This window comes from Ornithorhynchus anatinus, chromosome 14 (assembly GCF_004115215.2).
Source record: "Ornithorhynchus anatinus isolate Pmale09 chromosome 14, mOrnAna1.pri.v4, whole genome shotgun sequence".
Taxonomy (NCBI): Eukaryota; Metazoa; Chordata; class Mammalia; order Monotremata; family Ornithorhynchidae; genus Ornithorhynchus; species Ornithorhynchus anatinus.
Genome location: NC_041741.1, coordinates 6,344,858 through 6,363,407, shown reverse-complemented (window position 1 = coordinate 6,363,407; position 18,550 = coordinate 6,344,858). Strand labels below are relative to the sequence as shown.

The following is an 18,550-nucleotide window of genomic DNA, read 5'->3' as shown; positions in this document are numbered from 1 at the left end:
TCGAAGCCCATCCGATTGAAACTTGGGAGGTAGAGGTGTATTCAGTCCCCCGTTGATGTTTCCATTTTTCTGTGTGTCCGCTCTTACTTTAGCAAGATGTACTGGGGTTTTTTGTGATTAGAAATGTCCTCAAAATACTCCAGCGATATCGTTTTCCCAGTAGCGGAGAAGGAGACGGAAGCCTTTTAGACTCTGAAACAGTGCCGTTGGGCGGTCCGTTTGGTGAAGCAGAACCAAGAATATATTTTGTAAACGTTCTAAGGAAAGAGTGTTCCTCACCCTGGAGGAGAGAAGGGTGACAGTGAGCCCCACGTGGGACGGGGACTCTGTCCAACCCGATCGGCTTATATCCACCCCGGCGCTTAGTACAGTGCCTGGCACATAGTAAGCGCTTAACGAATACCACAATTGTTATATAAGGGGAAGAGCTTCTCTTCTCCTGGATTCGAGAGGGAGAGGGGAAAGTTGAGGTAACATCTGCACTAGACAAACGCCCAGTTTTGTCGAGGGAGCCAAAACGGCATTAGACAAGGGCCCCTCAATCTTGGTTTTAGTTACCCGAACTACCTTTTGGCTTCAGGTGACTGATTAGTTTGATTCATCAATGGACTTATCTGCTTCACTCTCCTCTTCGGCAACATCCTTCTGTCTTTTTTTTAACTTGTTGTTGTTGACCAATCCAATAGCGAAGCCAGACTATTAGGAACCACCCCCAAATGCGGGTTTGTGTTTCTGCTGCCTCTCAGTGGCTCTTAGGAAATAAGCAAGTAGCAGATGCCAAACAAAACCCAATTCCTTGCAGTCACTCAGTGGTTCTCACTGAGCACTTTCCGGGTACAGGGACTGTACTGAAAGTGCTCGGGAGCATACCAAACCGAGGCGATAGACACATTCCCGACCCTCGACGGAGCTTACGGTCTTCCGCCCCGTTGAAATGGCGAGGAGGGAAAGCGTCTTCAATTCATAAGGAATGATTTCACTCACAGTCAGATACGTAGCTTGTTTTCAGAGGAATGATTTGCAGCCACTCAACTAGCCGTATCAACAGGAAATAGTAAGAGGACTCCAGTCCCGTTGGGGGAAATCTCCCCGCTCTCCTTAATCCGCAAGAATCTTACCAGGATCTTCCAGACTGGAAGAAGGCGGGTGACCTCTCTTTCCCAAGTTGCACTTAGAGCTTCAGGCCAAAACAGAGCCCGGCAGAACGGGTCTTTTGCGGCACAACCGACCCAGAGGTCCAGGGAGCGAGCAACTCCCAAGACTTTTCTCGGCCCTCTCAGAAGCATCCGACATCGAGGACAGATCCGGACTCGAGCGGTTCTGGCTGCCGTGAGCACTGTACTCCTTGGGAACGGGGAATTAAGCATTCATCTCGGGCTGTGTAAACTCCTCAAGTGTTAGAAACAAACCCAACGAGATCCGAATGTGGAGGAGAACGGCCTAGGCGGATAAAAGCCTGCGGTAGCTTTCCGGAGGGATCGGAGATGCCGGCCAATCTGTGAGTACGCCCTCCCGGGAGGTTTTCTTAATTGATCAGTGGATTTGGTGGCGGGAGCTTTTCCTATCTGGACTTTTCTTTAATACCCGTGCCCGCTGTCAGTATGGGAGCTGTGGCCTGGCAAACAAGGCTACCCGTCTCCCGCGGTTGCCACAGCCAGGAAGATCCCTTTCCTGCGGGATCCTCGTCACCTACTGCTCCAACTGTCTTGCCATTCCTCTGCTCTTCTGGGAACGAGTCCACACACACACTGCCCCCAATACATATCCTGCCCCTCCTGTTATCCGTAACGCCCCGACACGTGCCCGCACTGGGGATCCCTACACGCAGCCGTCGTGTACGTAAACCCCTCCACCCCGCCCCGAAATACTTGATGCGGCCGTGTGAACCGTACACGTACCCATTTTCCCATCTCTCTCCAACACGTGCTCTGACGCAGAGATTCCAAGTTTGTGCACGCACTCTCTCTTTCTCCCCCACCTCCGCCCCGCCGCCAAAGATGGTGGATAGTGTCCCGGGGATGATGGCACCAGAGCAGGATAGCATCCTCAGAGGGCGCTGAGAGCCAAGGGGGAAACAACAGATGAGGAGGAGGGAGGGGGATGATGTCTGTCTAGCCGGGTACAGCGGGGAAGACGCAGCACGGTTTAGTGGATGGAGCGTGGGTCTGGGAGTCGCAAGGAACTGGCTCCGGATCCTGACTCGGCCACTTGTCTGCTGTGCGACCTTGGGCGAGTCACTTCTCTGCGTCGCAGGTAGCTCACCTTTACAATGGGGATTAAGACCGTGAGCCTCGTGTGGGACACTGACTCTGTCCAACCTCACTGCAGCATGGCTCAGTGGAAAGAGCCCGGGCTTGGGGGTCAGAGGTCACCGTGGGTTCGAAACCCGGCTCTGCCACTTGTCGGCTGTGTGACTGTGGGCGAGTCACTTAACTTCCCTGTGCCTCAATTCCCTCATCTGTAAAATGGGGATTAACTGTGAGCCTCACTTGGGACAACCCGATTACCCTGTATCTACCCCGGCGCTTAGAACAGTGCTCTGCACATAGTAAGCGCTTAACAGATACCGACATTATCATCATGATATCAGCTGCATGGCCTCTAACTGTTGGGAGCAGCCCGGTTCCCGCTGGAGACAGACGGGCCAGTGGTTACGAGTACGCGTCGGGCATCGGCAAGGGGTACAAGCTGCCACAGTGAACTAGAGGCCGAGGAAAAGAGGGCGACGTCTGCCCTCGGCTTCCTTGGACACCTTCTTTAAGAAAGCAGACATGAAAGACTCGGGGAAAACCCACAGCCAAGCTGCCCGAGATGACTCCAGACCAAAGTCCATCGAGCAGCTTCCTCCCCCGGTCGGTTCCAATCGCGAGCCCACTGTTGTGTCAACATTCTTGTTTTATTTTTTCTGTATTTTAGATCATTGGTAAGTAAGGGGGTAGGAGGGTTAATGCAAACTGTACAATGCAATTAATTACGTACTCCCTTTCTCACTTCTGGGCAATTAGGATGAATATTTACAGTATAATTACATTACAGAGTAACTATATCAATGATCTTTAATTGATCCGAGGATCCAATGGTTAAAAAAAAAAAAATGGGGTTCCAGCCTTGTTCAAACGGCCGTGAGCGCCTGCACAAGGAGGTGGTGAGCCTCGAGTCTCGGTCGGCAGCGTTCTTTCGCGTATCCTTCGGTGCCTCGGGCCCTGGCTGATGAACGCTGGGCTGGATGGATCCTTGGTTTGGCCCGATATGACCCGTCTTCTAAATACTTCATACTTCAACGTTATGAAATCAAGATCCAAATAGACCTTGCAACTAAACAATATGCAATATAAAACTTTAATAATAATGATAATTTTAAAGACCATGAGGAAGGGGAGGGATTCCCCTGCCCACACTTTTCCAATATTACTCTTCAGAATCAGAGCTGGAGAAATAATTGTCCTCCTCTTCCTCCTCTTCATCTGAATGAGAATTGGTTGGACAAGTGAAGAACTTTCCTACTCCAGATCTGTCAGCTCCCCCTGCAACCAGAACGGAGTTTGGGGGAAGACAGGTAAGCGCTGGGACCGTGAGCCCACTGATTCGGGGCACCAAGTCCCGTTGAACGGCAGTTGAACGTGTGAGGAGGAGAATACCCGTGTTGGCTACTCACTCGGCGTACACACAGCTGTTCTGCGACAGCCCGTCCTTCGCGACGTTGGAGTGGTGAAATCCGTTCCAACCTAAACCGGTAAGTTGCTATTTTAGCTTCCAAGTCCGTATATATTGCAAAACCCTGCCCTCCACTATGCCACCGCCGTGTCACCTACTACTTATCTGGACTCGGAGGCTCCCTCTAATGCCCCCCTCCTGTTAGATTTGGACCCGTCTATGGCCCAGACCAGGACAGCAGGAGGGAGGTACAAAGTAGGAAACCCAGAAAATAGGTAAGACCCTGTGAGCTTTGATCTGCCGAAATACTGGGAAAGACTGACCGTGGGGCTACTCAGAACAGGTGGTTAACGACTGTGGGATGAAGAGGGGGATCTCGGATCGGAGGGTCATTATTTTGACTGTAGGACCACACTTCCCTGCCCTTTCCAGGGCAAAGGAAAATAGTCCTTTCAATAGTGGGGAATGGAAGGTGTAAAGGAAAGACTACTTTGTCTAAGGATGAAAAATATTACGCTGAAGGTGCTCGGCTGAATCTGCTACCAATAAACTAATCTCTCTGGGTCATTTTCTCCTCTCCTTGGTAACCTGGGTAACTCAGATTATAGTCTGGTCTATTACTGTGCAAGAGGAGGGTGACAGAAAATGGCCAGAGCTTGTCTAATAATAAAATATCCACTTCCCTCCCCCAATTTGGCCAGTTCAAACTCTCCTTTAAAAAGAATGCTTAGCACAGTGCTCTGCCCACAGCAAGCGCTCAATAAATAATAGTAATTATGGTATTTAATCATGGTATGGTATATACACTACTGATCCACCTACTTGAAGAGTCTCCTCTCTGCAAACTAACGGATCGGAGTGGCAGGTTTTAATATTGAAAAACTACAATAAAGCCAGCTTATCTAGCCAGCCCTGAAGCTTTACCTTCTGCTTTTTGACATTGCCCCAGGTGAGTCCCCCGCTGCCTTTTTTGTCCTTTTGCATTCTCAATACAAATTTATCACAGTCGTTCCTGTTGAAACACACACGGCGCTCCTGAAAGTACCGCCGATCGAGGCCGATCCCCGAGGCCTGTTAGCGGCGGGTTCGGCGCGGTCGTGGGCCGTGGAAAAGCGCCCGTTACCTGTTTATAGAGCCCAGCATGCCGGGGCTGATGTGTTCACACTGAGGGGTGGTGGCCAGCGGGAAGGAAGCGGACGACGGCGTGGCCGGATCCGTGCTCAGCAGAGGAAGGACCTCATCGTCCCCTTTCACGGAGAACACCGGGAGCTGCAGAGGGAAACCGACGGATCTGACAAGGGACCTGGAAAGAGACGGTCTCTACGAACGCGACTTCAGGCCCGAGACTTCAGGCCCGACGGCTGCCTTCTCGCTTCGTTTCCACTCTGTTCTTTGGCCTTTGAAGCTTCTGCCCGATGTCTTTTCCCTCTGACCAGCTTTCACCCATCTGTTTTGAGGTGAACGATTGTGGGTGTGCACTTCCGAGAATGGCAGCTAATCATGCTGGCTGGGACTGTGGCAGCTTTGTGCCTTCACATTAGCTTCGCTGACAAAAGTACTTAGGTACTTAATAAATACCACTGATTGTCCCTAATCTGTTCACTCTCCCGGGAGTGCAGGAGACAGAAGAACCCAGAAGCAAGGCCTCCAGGAAAGAGACAATTATGCCAATCCGTCTGGCGAAAGCAGTCCGTCTGATTCCCTCTCTGCCCCTAAGCTTGGGAGCAGGAGCGTGTCACTCCGCCCGGCCACACCCTTGCAAGCTTTCTTGGCTTACCCCGGCACATTTAGGAATTGACGTTTCCATTCACGGCCCACGGAGTCTCACAGACCCACAGTTTTTTCTAAATACCATGCGGAGGGATGGGTGACCCTATAGCTCACTGTCTACCTCTCCTCCCGGGTCCATCTCAGATCAATTCGCGGTCTACCCTGGACAAGCGAGACCTCTCCTGTCAATGCACACCCACCCCGTCCCAACCCCCGGCGGGAGTCCAAGCCGGCAGACTTCTGGACGGACAGACGGCCCTGCGATCGTCACCCGTTACCTTTACTTTCCGGGCCCGCAGGGGAGACGCGCTGAAGATGTCGTCGTGATCGTCCTTCGGCAGCTGGTCCAGGAAATCCCTCATCTGCTGCTTCCGTTTGAGCGTCCCCAATCTGGCGGTTATCCTTACGGGTTCCTTATTGGCGTCACCTGTCGGGGGCCCGATTTGAGCACGGGGATTAGTCAGGCCTGCCGGAGAGGGGACAGGCTGTACCGAAATCGCATTGCTCTGCCTCGCCAACGGAGAGACCCATCCTCCGGGGCGTTTATACCCTTCTCTGACACACACACGGTAGCAGAGTAGTCAAGCCCCGTGGACAATCCTGCTCTTTCTAGCCTTTGGCTGCCCCTTTTGCTCAGGAAGGTGGGTCCAAGGTAAGCAGAGATGCAAGGCAGCTCATTCCATATCAGCAAATGAGCTGGGGATGGGGTGAGGCAAGAGAAACCGTCTTTTAAGAAATGAGGATTACCATTTCTGGCTTGCTGGTCCAGTACGGCCTTCTTGGTGGCTTGTGGCCTGAGCCCGTTCCCTTGCCAGTCTTCCATATGTTTCTTCTGGCACTCCTCCGCGGAGCGCGTCCCCACGTACATCGCTACGTCCAACCAGAAACCGTTTCTGTGCTTAGGCAGAGAAACAAATGCACTGTGGAAAGCCCAGAGAGGAAAGAGTAAATCATCCAGCCCGATAACCAGTGAAAATACGACGCCATTTCTGCTGCTGAATGAAGCGGCCGCGTTACAGAATCCTGGGGGCGGGAATAACCTTTTACCTCTGAAACAGCCTTCTCCGGCACAGCTGGACTAGAGAAAGTGAGATAGAGGGGAAGAGGAAGATGTGATGCTTGTGGGGAACAGGGTGGTGGCGGGGGAGAGAGGTGGGGAGGCCACAGACCAGGAGGAGAACGCAGAGGGGAAGACTGGTGAAATGGTCGCACTAATAAGAGTGTTTAGTGAGGTCCCACTGGGTTCAATGTACTGCAACTAACGGGGGAGGGGGCAAACGGGAACTGGTCACGGGGGGCTGCCTGCAACTTGGAGCTGAGATTTTTCAATTTAAACAAGTAGTATTGGTAGTACTAATACAGTATTTATTAAAGGCTTCCTGTGTGCACTAAGCACCGGTAGAGAATAAGGGGGGTCGAAGATACAGTCCCTGTCGCTCTGGGCGTGCTCACGATCTAAGAAGTCTCAAGGGAAAGAGCCGGCTACAAGCCAGCATCGCCTGGTCATCTCCCCCTCTAGACTGTCAGCTGGTCGTGGACAGGGAATTACTCCCAAGCGCTTCGTACAGTGCTCTGCACACAGCGCTGGATAAATGCGGCTGACCTGGTGATTCCTTAAACCTCAATTTTAATACGGACCCCTGATTTCGAAAGTGAAAAACGGCTCCCAGGCCTTGAAATTTTGGAGTAATAGGACAAATTCCACTCTAAATAACCTAAACTCCAACTGCACCTCTTAGCGAAGAAGTTGGCACTTGCCTCTGAAATCTCTGTAATTCCTCTTCGGTCCAGTCGTCTTCCACATTTAACGGAGGAAAACGGTCTGAGGACTTCGGCTCCCACGCTTTACCGACTTCCTTCAACTCAGCTTTTCCAGAGGAATATTTACTCCTCGGGAGGGATTTCTGCACAGGCCAATCAGATGAAAAGATGGCTTTTTCTTGTTTGACCTGGACCACCGGAGTGCTCTTTTTATCACCAGCTGTCTCTAGGCTTTCCCTGTGGGCTAGCCTGGGACTTCTTCTCTGGGAAGCTACGGATCCATTGGAATCTCTCTGTCCGGGTTTTGCAACCGGATGAGCTTTCTTTTGGGACCGCTGTTCTACTTCACTGTCCGAGCTAGTCGAGAGTAATCTGGTTGAACTTTTGCGGCGAGAGACGACAGGAGTTTTAGATCTCTTTAATTTTGAAGATTTGCTCAAATCCCTCTGCAGATTGCCAGTCTTTTGACCCGGCTCCTTCCGGGAGGGAGATGTTGTTTTAGCTTTCTTCTTGAGACTGTCTGGAGGATTTTTAATGAGATCGGCCCAATCCTCATTTGTGCATAAATTTTCCAACGATTTTTCAAGAGTCCTTTCAGCTTCACTCAAGTCCGTTTTGTCTCCTTTGCTCTCTTCATTACATGAAGCCATAGTAAGGGCAGAAATCTTTCTCATGGTATTTCTAGACAAATTATATTTCATGCACTTTTGACTCAGTACCGCCTTAGAATGCAATGGAGTTAACAAAATACAAGGGCTTCTCCATTCATTCTCTCTCACGCCCGAAAGAGATGGTTCTGCTTGTGATTGTGACTGTCTGGGTTGGATTTCTTCCTTGCCCTCTTGTTGCAGTGCACCAGTTCTTTCTTTAAAAAGAAGGAATGGCAAAAATCAAATGAGCACATACAAAAAAACATTTTCCCTGAACTTCACAACTAATAGGTCCAGGTCCACTGAGGAAACTGAGAGTGCTGCAGTGCTGGCTGTTTCCGTTTCTCCTCCTTGCCACAGTCTCTCATGTATAAAAGCATTACGGGTTCTTACCTCTATGGTGACTTTTATTCATCCTTTCATTTGTTTTGACTTCTTTTTTGACTTTCTTCCGAGCGAGTGACAGCTTCTTTTTTTCCATTTTTCCCGTCGTCTCCTTAAAGAGTCAATGATCTCAGCATTATTTCACTCTGAGTAACACTGAAGGGACCAAGTCAGGATGCTAGAGCCAAACACCCACCAAGAGTACTGAAATGCAATGGCATCCGACTTGATACCATTAGCCATTTAGTACAGTGCCTGACACGGGGCAAGCGTTTACCAAATACCAAAGCTGCTGTTAGCATTAGGAAAGAACCAAGTATTTCACCAAGTAAAACAAACATATACACTTTTAAACTGAAATGTAGTATGGTCGGCAAAGGGTTATGTATTTCCTCCAAACAGAAAATTCCCAAATTATTTGTGAAAAATTGTCACAAGGAGCCCCAACACCAGTAGAGAAAGAAAAACAAAACAAAACTCACCAGTGACTGCAGGTGGTCAACCCCGCCTTCGTGGAGAGTGACATTCATTTCATGATCGCAAATTTCCCGTTCACCGCGCCAGAATTGCAATGGGGACTTAAGGGGCCGGCCGACCCGGCTATATCTCAATTCTGAAACTTTTGAAGGATTGTGGCTAACTGGACTTAATTCTATGAATCGAAAGATGGAGAAGGCCTCATCAGTACTATCACGAGAACATGAGACAGGAAAAGGTAAGGCGTTTTCTACAGAGAGTGGGCTCTAACTAGTAACCAGGCTATGGCACGGGCCTCCTTCAGCACAGAGTGGTCTGTTTCCCACCCTCTCTGTGGGTCTGAAGCGACCAGCAGAAAATACAATGTCCTGATCTTTGAGGCAAAGCCCAACATGTGGGTCCACATTTAATTGCCCTCTTCTCAAGGAACCGGGAAGATCTGGGCAAAAAGGCCTCCTCTGAATTTCAGGGAGGAGAGGCTGGGAGCAGAGTACCAAATTCTGTGCTTTTATTTTAGGATTCCAAGTTTCTGTTCATCATATATATCAATCGAAGTTCAGAGCAGTTCCAGAAACGGGAAGGGTCCAGGGGCCGAAGGAGCCGGTACCCGAGTCGGGGAACCCACCGGGCATCAAAGGAAACCTCCAGCGCCAGGATCTCGGGGGAACACCTCCCTGGCTCCTCCTAGGGTAAATCCACCCCTGAAGTAGGGAAGATAGTTTCACCTTTGCTACCAGACCGACACACTAGATTAAATGCTGGATCTTGGGACGTGTAACTAAACGCTACTTCAGAATTGAAGCAATCGTTCCCAAACGTGTCACTTTAACAGCGGAGAAAATATCAAACGCATACCAGAATGCTTTTCAGATTTTTCAGGATCAACATCAAAAGTTGTACTTCTAATCTTTTGCCGAGCAACTTTAGTTCTTTCTTCGATTTCCACAGACTTCCCCCTTCCTAAGCCTTGGTCCTTAGCCTCCTGTTTTTGTACCTGTACCCTACCACCTTTTTTTCTTTTCTTCTGGCGATTCCTAAGGAAAAAAAGTTGAAATATGAAGAATTCGGAGCTATGGCTGACAACCCTGCCCACCCTTTTCCTTTTCTTTCCTCTCCCCTCCATGGATCTGGCCGAGGGCCACCACTCAGATCCTGGCCGGGTGCACCTACTGGCAACTCATCTCCCACTCGGGCCACTCGGCCTACTCAGGGGCCCGGAACGGAAGCCTAAACACTGTTAACCCCCGGCAGAATGGCAGAAAATACCCACCTGTTGACCACCCCACTTCCCAGACAGTGGGCAGCCTTGCTCTTTCCATGGCAACTCCACACGGTAGGCGGGGAAGTTGTCCCTCCCCCTGCCCCCCGATACCTCTGTGGTCGCGTCCCTACCCGAGCACGGCAGGTCTTCTCCGCGAGAAGATGCTGGGTTAGGCTCACTGGGCAGCCAACAGACCAGAAAACATGGATTTCTAAGAAATTATGCTTAAAGGGACTAGAAGTGCAGTGAAGTTTACATGGCTCATTAAAACAATTTTAGGAGCAGAGACTATTTAAAGTCATACTTAAAGAAATCCTTGACTTGCCTTAAATCCTGCAGAAAATCCTCAACATACTGTTTCCAGTTTTCAGGAAATCCAAACATAAATTTCCTTATAAACTGGCAAGGATACCCTATTGAAAATAAAATTAGAGACATGAAACTCAGTTAAAGAAAGGCCTAATGGCCTGGGTTTGGTCACATTCGGTGCATTGTATGTGATGTGTAACATAAAACAATAACTGGAATTTTATTTTCAGAATGTTTCCTTAGATTTTTCTATGAATATCAAGTAGTTTAAGCAACAACTTAACATTTTCCAAACAAAAAAATCATTTCCTTTACACAAGCTTTTCAAAAAGTTTATCTTAATTTTGGCAGAGGGTTTTTTTTCTCCTCTGCAGTGTATATAACTTAAAAAAACAATTAATGGTCTCCCTCTTGATTTTTCAAATAGACCACCTCATTGCTGAACAATGAAAAAGTATCGATCATTTTAGCCTCTACCTTCTTGCTTCATAGAAATGGTGTCTATAGGTCCATTCAATATGTATATGTTCCCAGATACAGTTTGAAGTTGGTTGTGCTCAAGGCGCTTCTCGACTGCATTACTGTGCCAATAAAGATCAGTAGAATTTCTGCAAGTGAAAAAAGTTACAGTGTTCTGAGATAAAGATCAAAAACGTATCTTCATAGGCAAGGCTGATCTGAAGTAAACGAGCACGGGCAGCTCACTCCCCAGTCACTTAGAGTAGCAGGCAAGTCACACACACTGGGTTTACCAATACTCTCGATTACCTTTACAATCCGTTCCCACTAAAAGTGGGCTGGGGCTCTTTGTAACCATTTTAAAAAATGGATTATGAAGGTCAGGCTGAATATGAAAAAATAATACTGGCTGATGCTGCTGGGGCAAGCGTGAGACCAGCCTCTCCAATGAGGAAAAACTCAAGATCACAGGCAGCTAAGCCCACCTCCATCACCATTACCGTCAGCACCTGGATTGGTTGCATTTTCCTTGTGGTGCTTACCCTGCCATCATTTCTCTGCCAGATTGATCTACTGAAAAGAAATCACCTAGTCTCGAGCACTTTTTTCAGTCCCCTCCTCTTCCCTCTGGCCCAAATGGACAAATCAATATGTGACATCTTAACGATATTGATTAAACTAAAAATGTTACAATACTACAGAAAATTTTTTACTTACTTGAGTTTTCCTTCCAGGCATACCGCCCTGTTATTTTTGATGGCTTTAATCAGCCACTCTTTTAAGCAAATTACCTTCTTATTTATGAAAGAAAGTACAACGTTAGTTACATTTGATCAAAACCATTACAACCTCAGTGAATCTAGTACGCGATACACTATATTTTCCACTATGTTCTTCTAAGCTAACTTTGAGGCCTGGCGGGTGGGGTGGGAGTGTAATTCCATTATAGCTGAGGAAACTGGGAGAGGGTCAGTGATTTAGCAGGGGTCCCACATCCCACATTCGAGCCAGAACCTTGGCCAGAGCCCAGATTTCCCAAGTCCCATTACAGTGTTCTGCTCACTAGACTACATAACCTTCTCAAATTTCAGAGCTCCAGTGAGCGATGGAAAATGGCTTGTCTTTTTTCGTTGGGTGAGAATCTTCAAATCAAATTAACTACTGGATCCTGTTTTTCCTTGACAAATACAAGAGACAGATAACTGGCAATTCATTTTCACACCCAACAAGCACAAGCTTGCTCTCCCTTCATATTACACATTTCAGTTTCAGTTATTGAAGTACTTATGAAATTACATCCTAATCTGAGTGTTCGGGAAAACGCTAGTGACTCGAAATTCAATTGAGGGCTTTTAAATACATAAATACTGAATATGACTAACAAGATTTTCACAGTAAAGAAAAAAAAAAACCCAGAACATCTACTCTAGCTTCCTACCAAGCTCACAAAACCACTTGTAGATTCCTACCTGCTTCTTGTGACTGACTTTCTTTGCGTCGGTGTGAGATAAGCTTGAGGGGGTCTTATCACCGTGGATTTGGGAATCTTGCCTTCTTGGTATTTGAATCCTTGGAGAGGCAAGCAAAATTTCACACTTATCTGGGGAGGAATCCTGAATATCCATCTCTCTTTCTGGATTGTCACTCTCGGTTGCCATTTCCTGGAATGTTTCTTTTGGTTTCCTGGTGTTCTCTGTACTCGTTAAATGACTCCTAGTTCTGCCAGGAATGCAGCTAGTACTAATGGTATTAAGAAAGGTGTTTTGAGATCTCTCATCATCGGCATCAATGCTTTCCAAAGTCAGCACACCCTCTGGCCTGAAGGTGGTGGTGGAAAGGTCATTCGTCTGTTGGTCAAATGTGAACTTGGTTGATGTCCTTCCCCTAACTGCTGAAGTAGGAATATGTGCATTTTGATTCATTCTTGCAAAATCTGCTGAAAGAGAAAACATAATATTCTTTAAAAGGGCCACACAAACCCAAGATAAACTCAAGTGACTAATTCTTAACTCTAAAAAGTAATAAAAAGAAAGACCTTCTTTGGGTTGAAAGGCACTGCCCTTTTTCCAGACAATCTCCAAAGCCCCCACTTTTGAACTTTTACTCTTGTCCCATACCCTTTGAAATAGTAAGCCACAAGATATTGTTGCACACACCCCAGTGAGTGCTCTCAACTGGTTCCATGAAAACACACTGTCCCTTAAGGGGAAGAGTACTTAAAGAAGCATAGCTTCCCAAGCGAAATAATGGAAAGTGCATTCACGCATCCCCAAGACCCCCTTAAATCAACTAAAACAATAGAAATATTTTCAAACCAGTCGTGAAAGCCCCATACCAAGCAACATTGGTTCACTGATGATAGGTATCCACAATTCAATTTGTGTGTGTGTGTGTGTGTATATAAATACAGTACTTCGATTTCATGGTGTGATATTTCAAGAGCACCTTGTGGTAGCCCACTGTGCAACTCCCACACACGTGTCCGTGTTTTGCATTAATTACCCCTCAATTCATACATTTGTGCCTTTGAAGTAAATCTGAAACACAGCAAGATAGTAGAAGGCGCCTGGGAAATCACAGTGGTAACTAACCAAGCAGGCAACAATCGGGTGGCTTGTGGAGCGGAATAGCAAACTTCAAAAGAGCACAAATCTTGTGGTTAAATTACACGTGAAGCGTCTGGATTCAGGTGAGCGGCAAATCAAGTGTGGACGGCTTTTAGGAAAGACAATTTTTGTTAAGGTGCAAATGTTAACATTTAATTATTTCAATTCTAAGTCTTTCCAACAGTGAAATCTAATTATTTGATCGTGTAAACCAGCAGGACTAGATCTATTGCTATTCATCACCTTGAGAAACATTTATATTGTTTGGGTCGATTTTTTGGATCTCGGGAACACATGCATGCACTTGGTATTATTTCCTACTGTAAACTACACTTTGTTTAGCACCCTTTTATTTACCACTGCATTTTCATGGACCCAAAGGGTGTTAGTTGGGGTTTTTACCACATGTTTCTGTAGGGAGATTTATGAAATAAGACACCAACCATCATTTGAAGCACCACAGGAAGATCTTTTCTCAGTCTGCTTTAACACTTTTGGTTTCATACCTAAAGCAAACTGATTTGGGGATTTTAATCCAAGTGTCTCTTCTTCTCTGTGAGAGACCACTTGCCTTGGCATAACCCAAGTTTGGTTTTGAGCAGTCCCTGGAAAAAAAAATCAAAAAATCAAAAATTAAACTAAGGAATGATCAATTAGCCAACAGTGATTCAGGTATACAGACTACAACTCAAAATGACACAGATCACAGAAAATTAGAGCAGAACTCTCCCATCGTGAACTTGAGGACCGAGTGTTTGTGACAAGGTATTGATTATAGCACTTTGGCATCGATATGGTGCAGTGCATCAATCAGTGGTATTTCTTGAGCACTTGCAGAACACTCAACTAAGCATTTAGGAGAGTACTACGCAAAAGAGTTGGTAAAGACGTTCCCTGCCCACAAGAAACTCACATCTACAAGACCCCAGTGCTTAGTGTAGTGCCAGGCACATAGTAAGTGCGTAACAAAATACCACAATTATTATCCTCTGCTATGTGACCGTGGGCAAGTCACTTCACTGTGCCTCACTTGCCTCATCTGCAAAATGGGGATTAAGGACCGTGTCCAACCTATTATTACTATTATTATGTTGGACAGGGCCGGTGTCCTGCGTGATTATCTCATATCTACCCCAGTGCCTAGTTCACCTAGCACGTAGTAAGTACTTAACAAATAACATTGAATAGAAACAAACCAAAAAATGAAGCCATGCAAAAGTTTTACATGCGAGACCTACTGATGGCCAAAAGGATCACTGCACGGTGCTGGTGTTGCTTCAGTTACTGTGGTCTTCACTAATAACATAATCATAAGAATTATTCAAGATTCCTGCTGGGCCTGTCCATTACAGGAGATACTCTAATTGATACCTTCTCCACTGATGGCACAGCCCCAGCGGAGCTGGAACTTGAACCCTGGTGTCCTGTTTCCCAGCCACGCTCTTTCTCCCGACCAACAGCAAGGCTGCTGAGGAACTAGACTCCACTCCCGGCCTCTTCCCCCATTAGTTCGATGCTCAACCAGGGGAATTAAATTGGTATTTTATTAAGCCCTTACATGGGTACAAGGTAATCAGATGGCACAAGCCCCCTGCCCCATGCAGATACCCAACTGAAGTCAAAAATGCACCAATACAGGCTTATGTTGTTACCAAAGAACTCGACAGCAACAAAGAAAACTCACCTGAAAGTGAATTACAGTCACTGAACGGTTTGCGGGTCCCCTGGTCACCTTTGCGGTCCCTTTTGTCCAGTGGGGGTACCTTGTGGATAGACCCTTTAGTGGGAGTCAAAATCACATCTCGCTTGTGACTATTTGGATCCAGCCATCTTCTGTTGGTTGAGTTTTGCTTCTGTTTATCTTGCAGGGCTTTGGCTTTCATCCTCTCGAAAATTTTTACCGGCGATTCATACGTCACAGGGTCAAATTCTCTCTTAAAGCGGTTTGGGGCAACCATTTCGTTTTTGTAAAGGGTTAAACTGTCACTGCTGGGTTTTATATCACTGATGTTTGGAAATTCTGTGGGGCAGGTGTATGCTCCTATCAGCGTGGAGTGAAATATAGATTCTTTCTTCTCCGTGGATCCAGTTTCTTCTGGCAGATTCTCTTTGCAGTTGTCTGAGGCCAAAGGAGCTGAAAACCTTTTGGAGGCCGAAAAGCCTGATCTCTGAAATTTTGCCAAGTCTTTCAGTGGAGTGAGAGTCTCCACAGGTATATGGCTCATGAGGACTCCGGGAAAAGGCATATTTTCTCTTTCAGAGGAGCCTGGAAATCCCAGACCTTTCGGAGGGGTTGAAAACATTCTGGCAGCACCAGAAAGCTTGTCGTGGTGCATCCGTCACTTCACTTGAAACCAAACTGGAGCCGTAAATCGGTGGGACTGTTGTCTAGCAAAGACAGAGATCGGAAAGGGTCAGTAGTGTTTCCTGGTTGCTTACTCTGTGCATTGGACTGTACTGGGCACTTGTACAAACAGGGTAAGAAGACTCAACCCCAGCCGTCGAGGAACTTACAGTCGGGGGGAGCGTGGGGGAGAGATGGCACTGAAATAAATTAGCGGTAGAGAACGCAACAGAATCTAAAGGGCAGCGGGGCAGGGGATGCGGCGAGGATCAAAGTTCTTAAGGGTGAGGACTCGCGTGCACAGCGAAGCAGTGCTGGGGGAACGGGGCCGGGGAGAGAGAGGAGCTGAGAGGTTAGACAGGGAAGGCTTTCCCGAAAGAGAGAAGCAACTTTAGCCTCGTGGGTAGAGTCCAGGCCTGGGAGTCGGAAGGACCTGGGTTCTAACCCCGGCTCTGCCACTTATGCTGTGTGACCGTGGGAAAGTCCCTTCACTGTGCCTCGCTTACCTCATCTGTTAAATGGGGATTAAGACCGTGTCCAACCCGACTAGCTCGTATCTCCCCCGGGGCTCAGTCCGGTGCCTGGCACACAGTAAGCGCTTAACAAAAAAGTGATTTTAGGAGGGCTCTGACTTCCCTTCTCCCGCTCCCTTCTGCGTCGCCCTGGCTCGCTCCTTTCACTAACCCTCCCTCCCATCCCCACAGCACTCATGTTTATATCTGCAATTTATTTCTGTATGCGTGTCATGTTTCCCCATCTAGACTGTAAGCTTGGTGTGGGACACTCTGTGTCCATTTGTTGTTATGTTGGACTCTCCTAGGCACTCAGTGCAGTGCTTTGCACACAGTATGTGCTCAGTAAACGCGATAGAACAATGAAAGATGGGGGGGGGCAGTGGCCTGTCAGATGAAAGTTGGAGGGGGAGGCAGCGGTCAGTCAGATGGAAGATGGGGGAAGAGGGGGCAGGGATCTGTCAGATGAAAGTGGGGGGGGGGGGCAGGGGCTGTCAGATGAAAGTGGGGAGATCAGGGGTCTGTTTGGTGAAGGTGGGGGGGCTGGGGCCTGTCACATGAAACGGGGGGGGAAGGGGTCTGTCAGATAAGTTGGAGGGGGAGGCAGTGGTCCGTCAGATGAAAGATGGGGGAAGAGGGGGCAGGGATGTGTCAGATGAAAGTGGGCGGGGCAGGGGTCTGTCAGATGAAAGTGGGGAGATCAGGGGTCTGTTTGGTGAAGGCGGGGGGGCTGGGGTCTGTAACATGAAAGTGGGCGGGAGGGCAGGGGTCGGCCAGATGAAAGTGGGAAGATCAGGGGTCTGTTTGGTGAAGTTGGAGGGGGGGGCTGGGGGGCTGTCAGATGAAGGGGGGGGCCGGGGGTCTGTCACATGGAAGTGGGGGGGGGGGGGCAGGGGACTTTTAGATAAAAGGGCAGGGGGTCTGTCAGATGAAAGTTGGAGGGGGACGGGGGGGTCTGTCAGAGGAAAGTGGGGGGGCAGGGGGTCCGTCCGGTGAAAGTGGGGGGGGGGGGGGCAGGGAGTGTGTCAGATGAAAAGGCAGGGGTCTGGGAATCAGAAGTCATGGGTTCGAATCCCGCCGCTGCCACTTAGCTGTGCGACTGTGGGCCAGTCCCTTCACTTCTCTGGGCCTCACTTCCCTCATCTGAAAAACGGGGATTAACTGTGCGCCTCGCGTGGGACCACCTGATGACCCTGGCTCTCCCCCCGCGCTTAGAACAGCGCTCTGCACAGACGAAGCGCTTAACACATCCCGACGTGATTATGATGAAAGTGGGGAGATCAGGGGGTCTGGCAGGTGGAAGGGGGGGGGGGGGGGGAGGGGGGTCTGTCGGGACTCAGGCCGGCGCCACAGGCGGAAAGAAAGTCGTTCCCTTCTCCCGGGGGCATCGCCGTCCTGGGAGCGGGGGGCGGAGCGGGGCCCGGGACGCCAACCCTCACCTCACCTCACCTCACCTCACCTCACCTCACCTCACCTCACCTGCCGCCGCCGCCGCCGCCTTCAGACCGGAGGCTCCCGCCACTGAGGAGAAGGCGCCCGGGCGGACATGACGTCACGGGAGGGGGCGGGGCCTCGCCCGCCGGAAGTCACCACGGGGGCGGCCCGCAGAGGGGGAGCCCCGCGGCCGCCCCCGCCGCTCCGCGCTTTCCGGCCCCGGGGCTCGGCCCCGGCCTTAATGTCGGTGTTATTTGTTAAGCGCTTACTCTGTGCCCGGCGCCGTTCTAAGCGCGGGGGGACCTACAGGGTCATCGGGTGGTGCGGGGGCGGCGCCGGGGGAGACGAGCGGCCGCCGCGCGCTGCCCTCCCGGCAGGCCCCGCCCCCCGCCGCGCTGCCTTCTGGGAGTTGTAGTCTTCGGGGGGGGCGGGGGTTGCCGTTCCCGCGCTTTTCGAGGCCGCCAACGGCCGCCGCTCAACCGCCCCGGCGCGCCCAAACCACCCACCGGCCCGACCCGGAGAAGCGCCGGCAACGACATCCCTTCTCATTTTTTTTTAAAAAAAAAAAAAAAAAGATACGGAGAGAAGCAGCGTGGCGCGGTGGCAAGAGCCCCGGCTGGGGCGGCGACCGGACCGTGGGTTCGAATCCCGCCTCTGCCACGTGTCAGCTGGGTGACCGTGGGCCACTCCCATTTTACAGATGAGGTAACTGAGGCCCAGCGCAGTGAGACGTACGTCCCCTCGATTCTATTTATTGCCGTTGTTCTCGTCCGTCTCCCCCGATGAGACCGTCAGACCGTCAGCCCGTCAGAGGGCGGGGACTGTCTCCCTCTGTTACCCATTTGTCCATTCCAGGCGTTTAGTGCAGTGCTCTGCACGTAGTAAGCGCTCAATAAATACTAGAGAAGCAGCGTGGCTCAGTGGCAAGA

The 18,550-nt window shown here is 49.3% G+C and overlaps 1 protein-coding gene across 6 annotated transcripts; it reads right to left on the bottom strand.

The window, feature by feature from the left end:
- Nucleotides 1–2,877: 2,877 nt before the first annotated feature.
- On the bottom strand, nucleotides 2,878–17,736 carry MIS18BP1 (MIS18 binding protein 1). Of its 6 annotated transcripts, none has more exons than XM_029079050.2 (17): nucleotides 17,652–17,736; nucleotides 15,016–15,719; nucleotides 13,775–13,936; nucleotides 12,195–12,661; nucleotides 11,443–11,519; nucleotides 10,744–10,874; nucleotides 10,283–10,370; nucleotides 9,552–9,730; nucleotides 8,702–8,871; nucleotides 8,229–8,331; nucleotides 7,183–8,050; nucleotides 6,172–6,344; nucleotides 5,703–5,851; nucleotides 4,778–4,923; nucleotides 4,579–4,666; nucleotides 3,656–3,725; nucleotides 2,878–3,524 (listed from the first exon to the last, which is right to left on the bottom strand). In XM_029079050.2, exons 2-17 carry the CDS (start codon nucleotides 15,665–15,667, stop codon nucleotides 3,409–3,411), a joined length of 3,639 nt encoding a protein of 1,212 aa, XP_028934883.1. In that variant the 5' UTR covers nucleotides 15,668–15,719; nucleotides 17,652–17,736; the 3' UTR covers nucleotides 2,878–3,408. The 6 variants fall into 6 exon arrangements, with proteins under 6 accessions (XP_028934883.1, XP_028934887.1, XP_028934888.1 ...); XM_029079054.2 differs by having other exon boundaries at nucleotides 12,195–12,658; XM_029079055.2 differs by having other exon boundaries at nucleotides 13,838–13,936.
- Nucleotides 17,737–18,550: the final 814 nt, after the last annotated feature.

Bases quoted from the DNA above. Each gene is read 5' to 3' on its own strand.
- MIS18BP1 (XM_029079050.2), bottom strand. From the start codon at position 15,667: ATGCACCACGACAAGCTTTCTGGTGCTGCCAGAATGTTTTCAACCCCT. The intron at 3,726-4,578 runs GTAAAGCTTCAG...TTACCGGTTTAG, and splicing joins GCAATGTCAAAAAGCAGAAG to GTTGGAACGGATTTCACCAC. The intron at 3,525-3,655 runs GTGAGTAGCCAA...TTCTGGTTGCAG, and splicing joins AACAGCTGTGTGTACGCCGA to GGGGAGCTGACAGATCTGGA.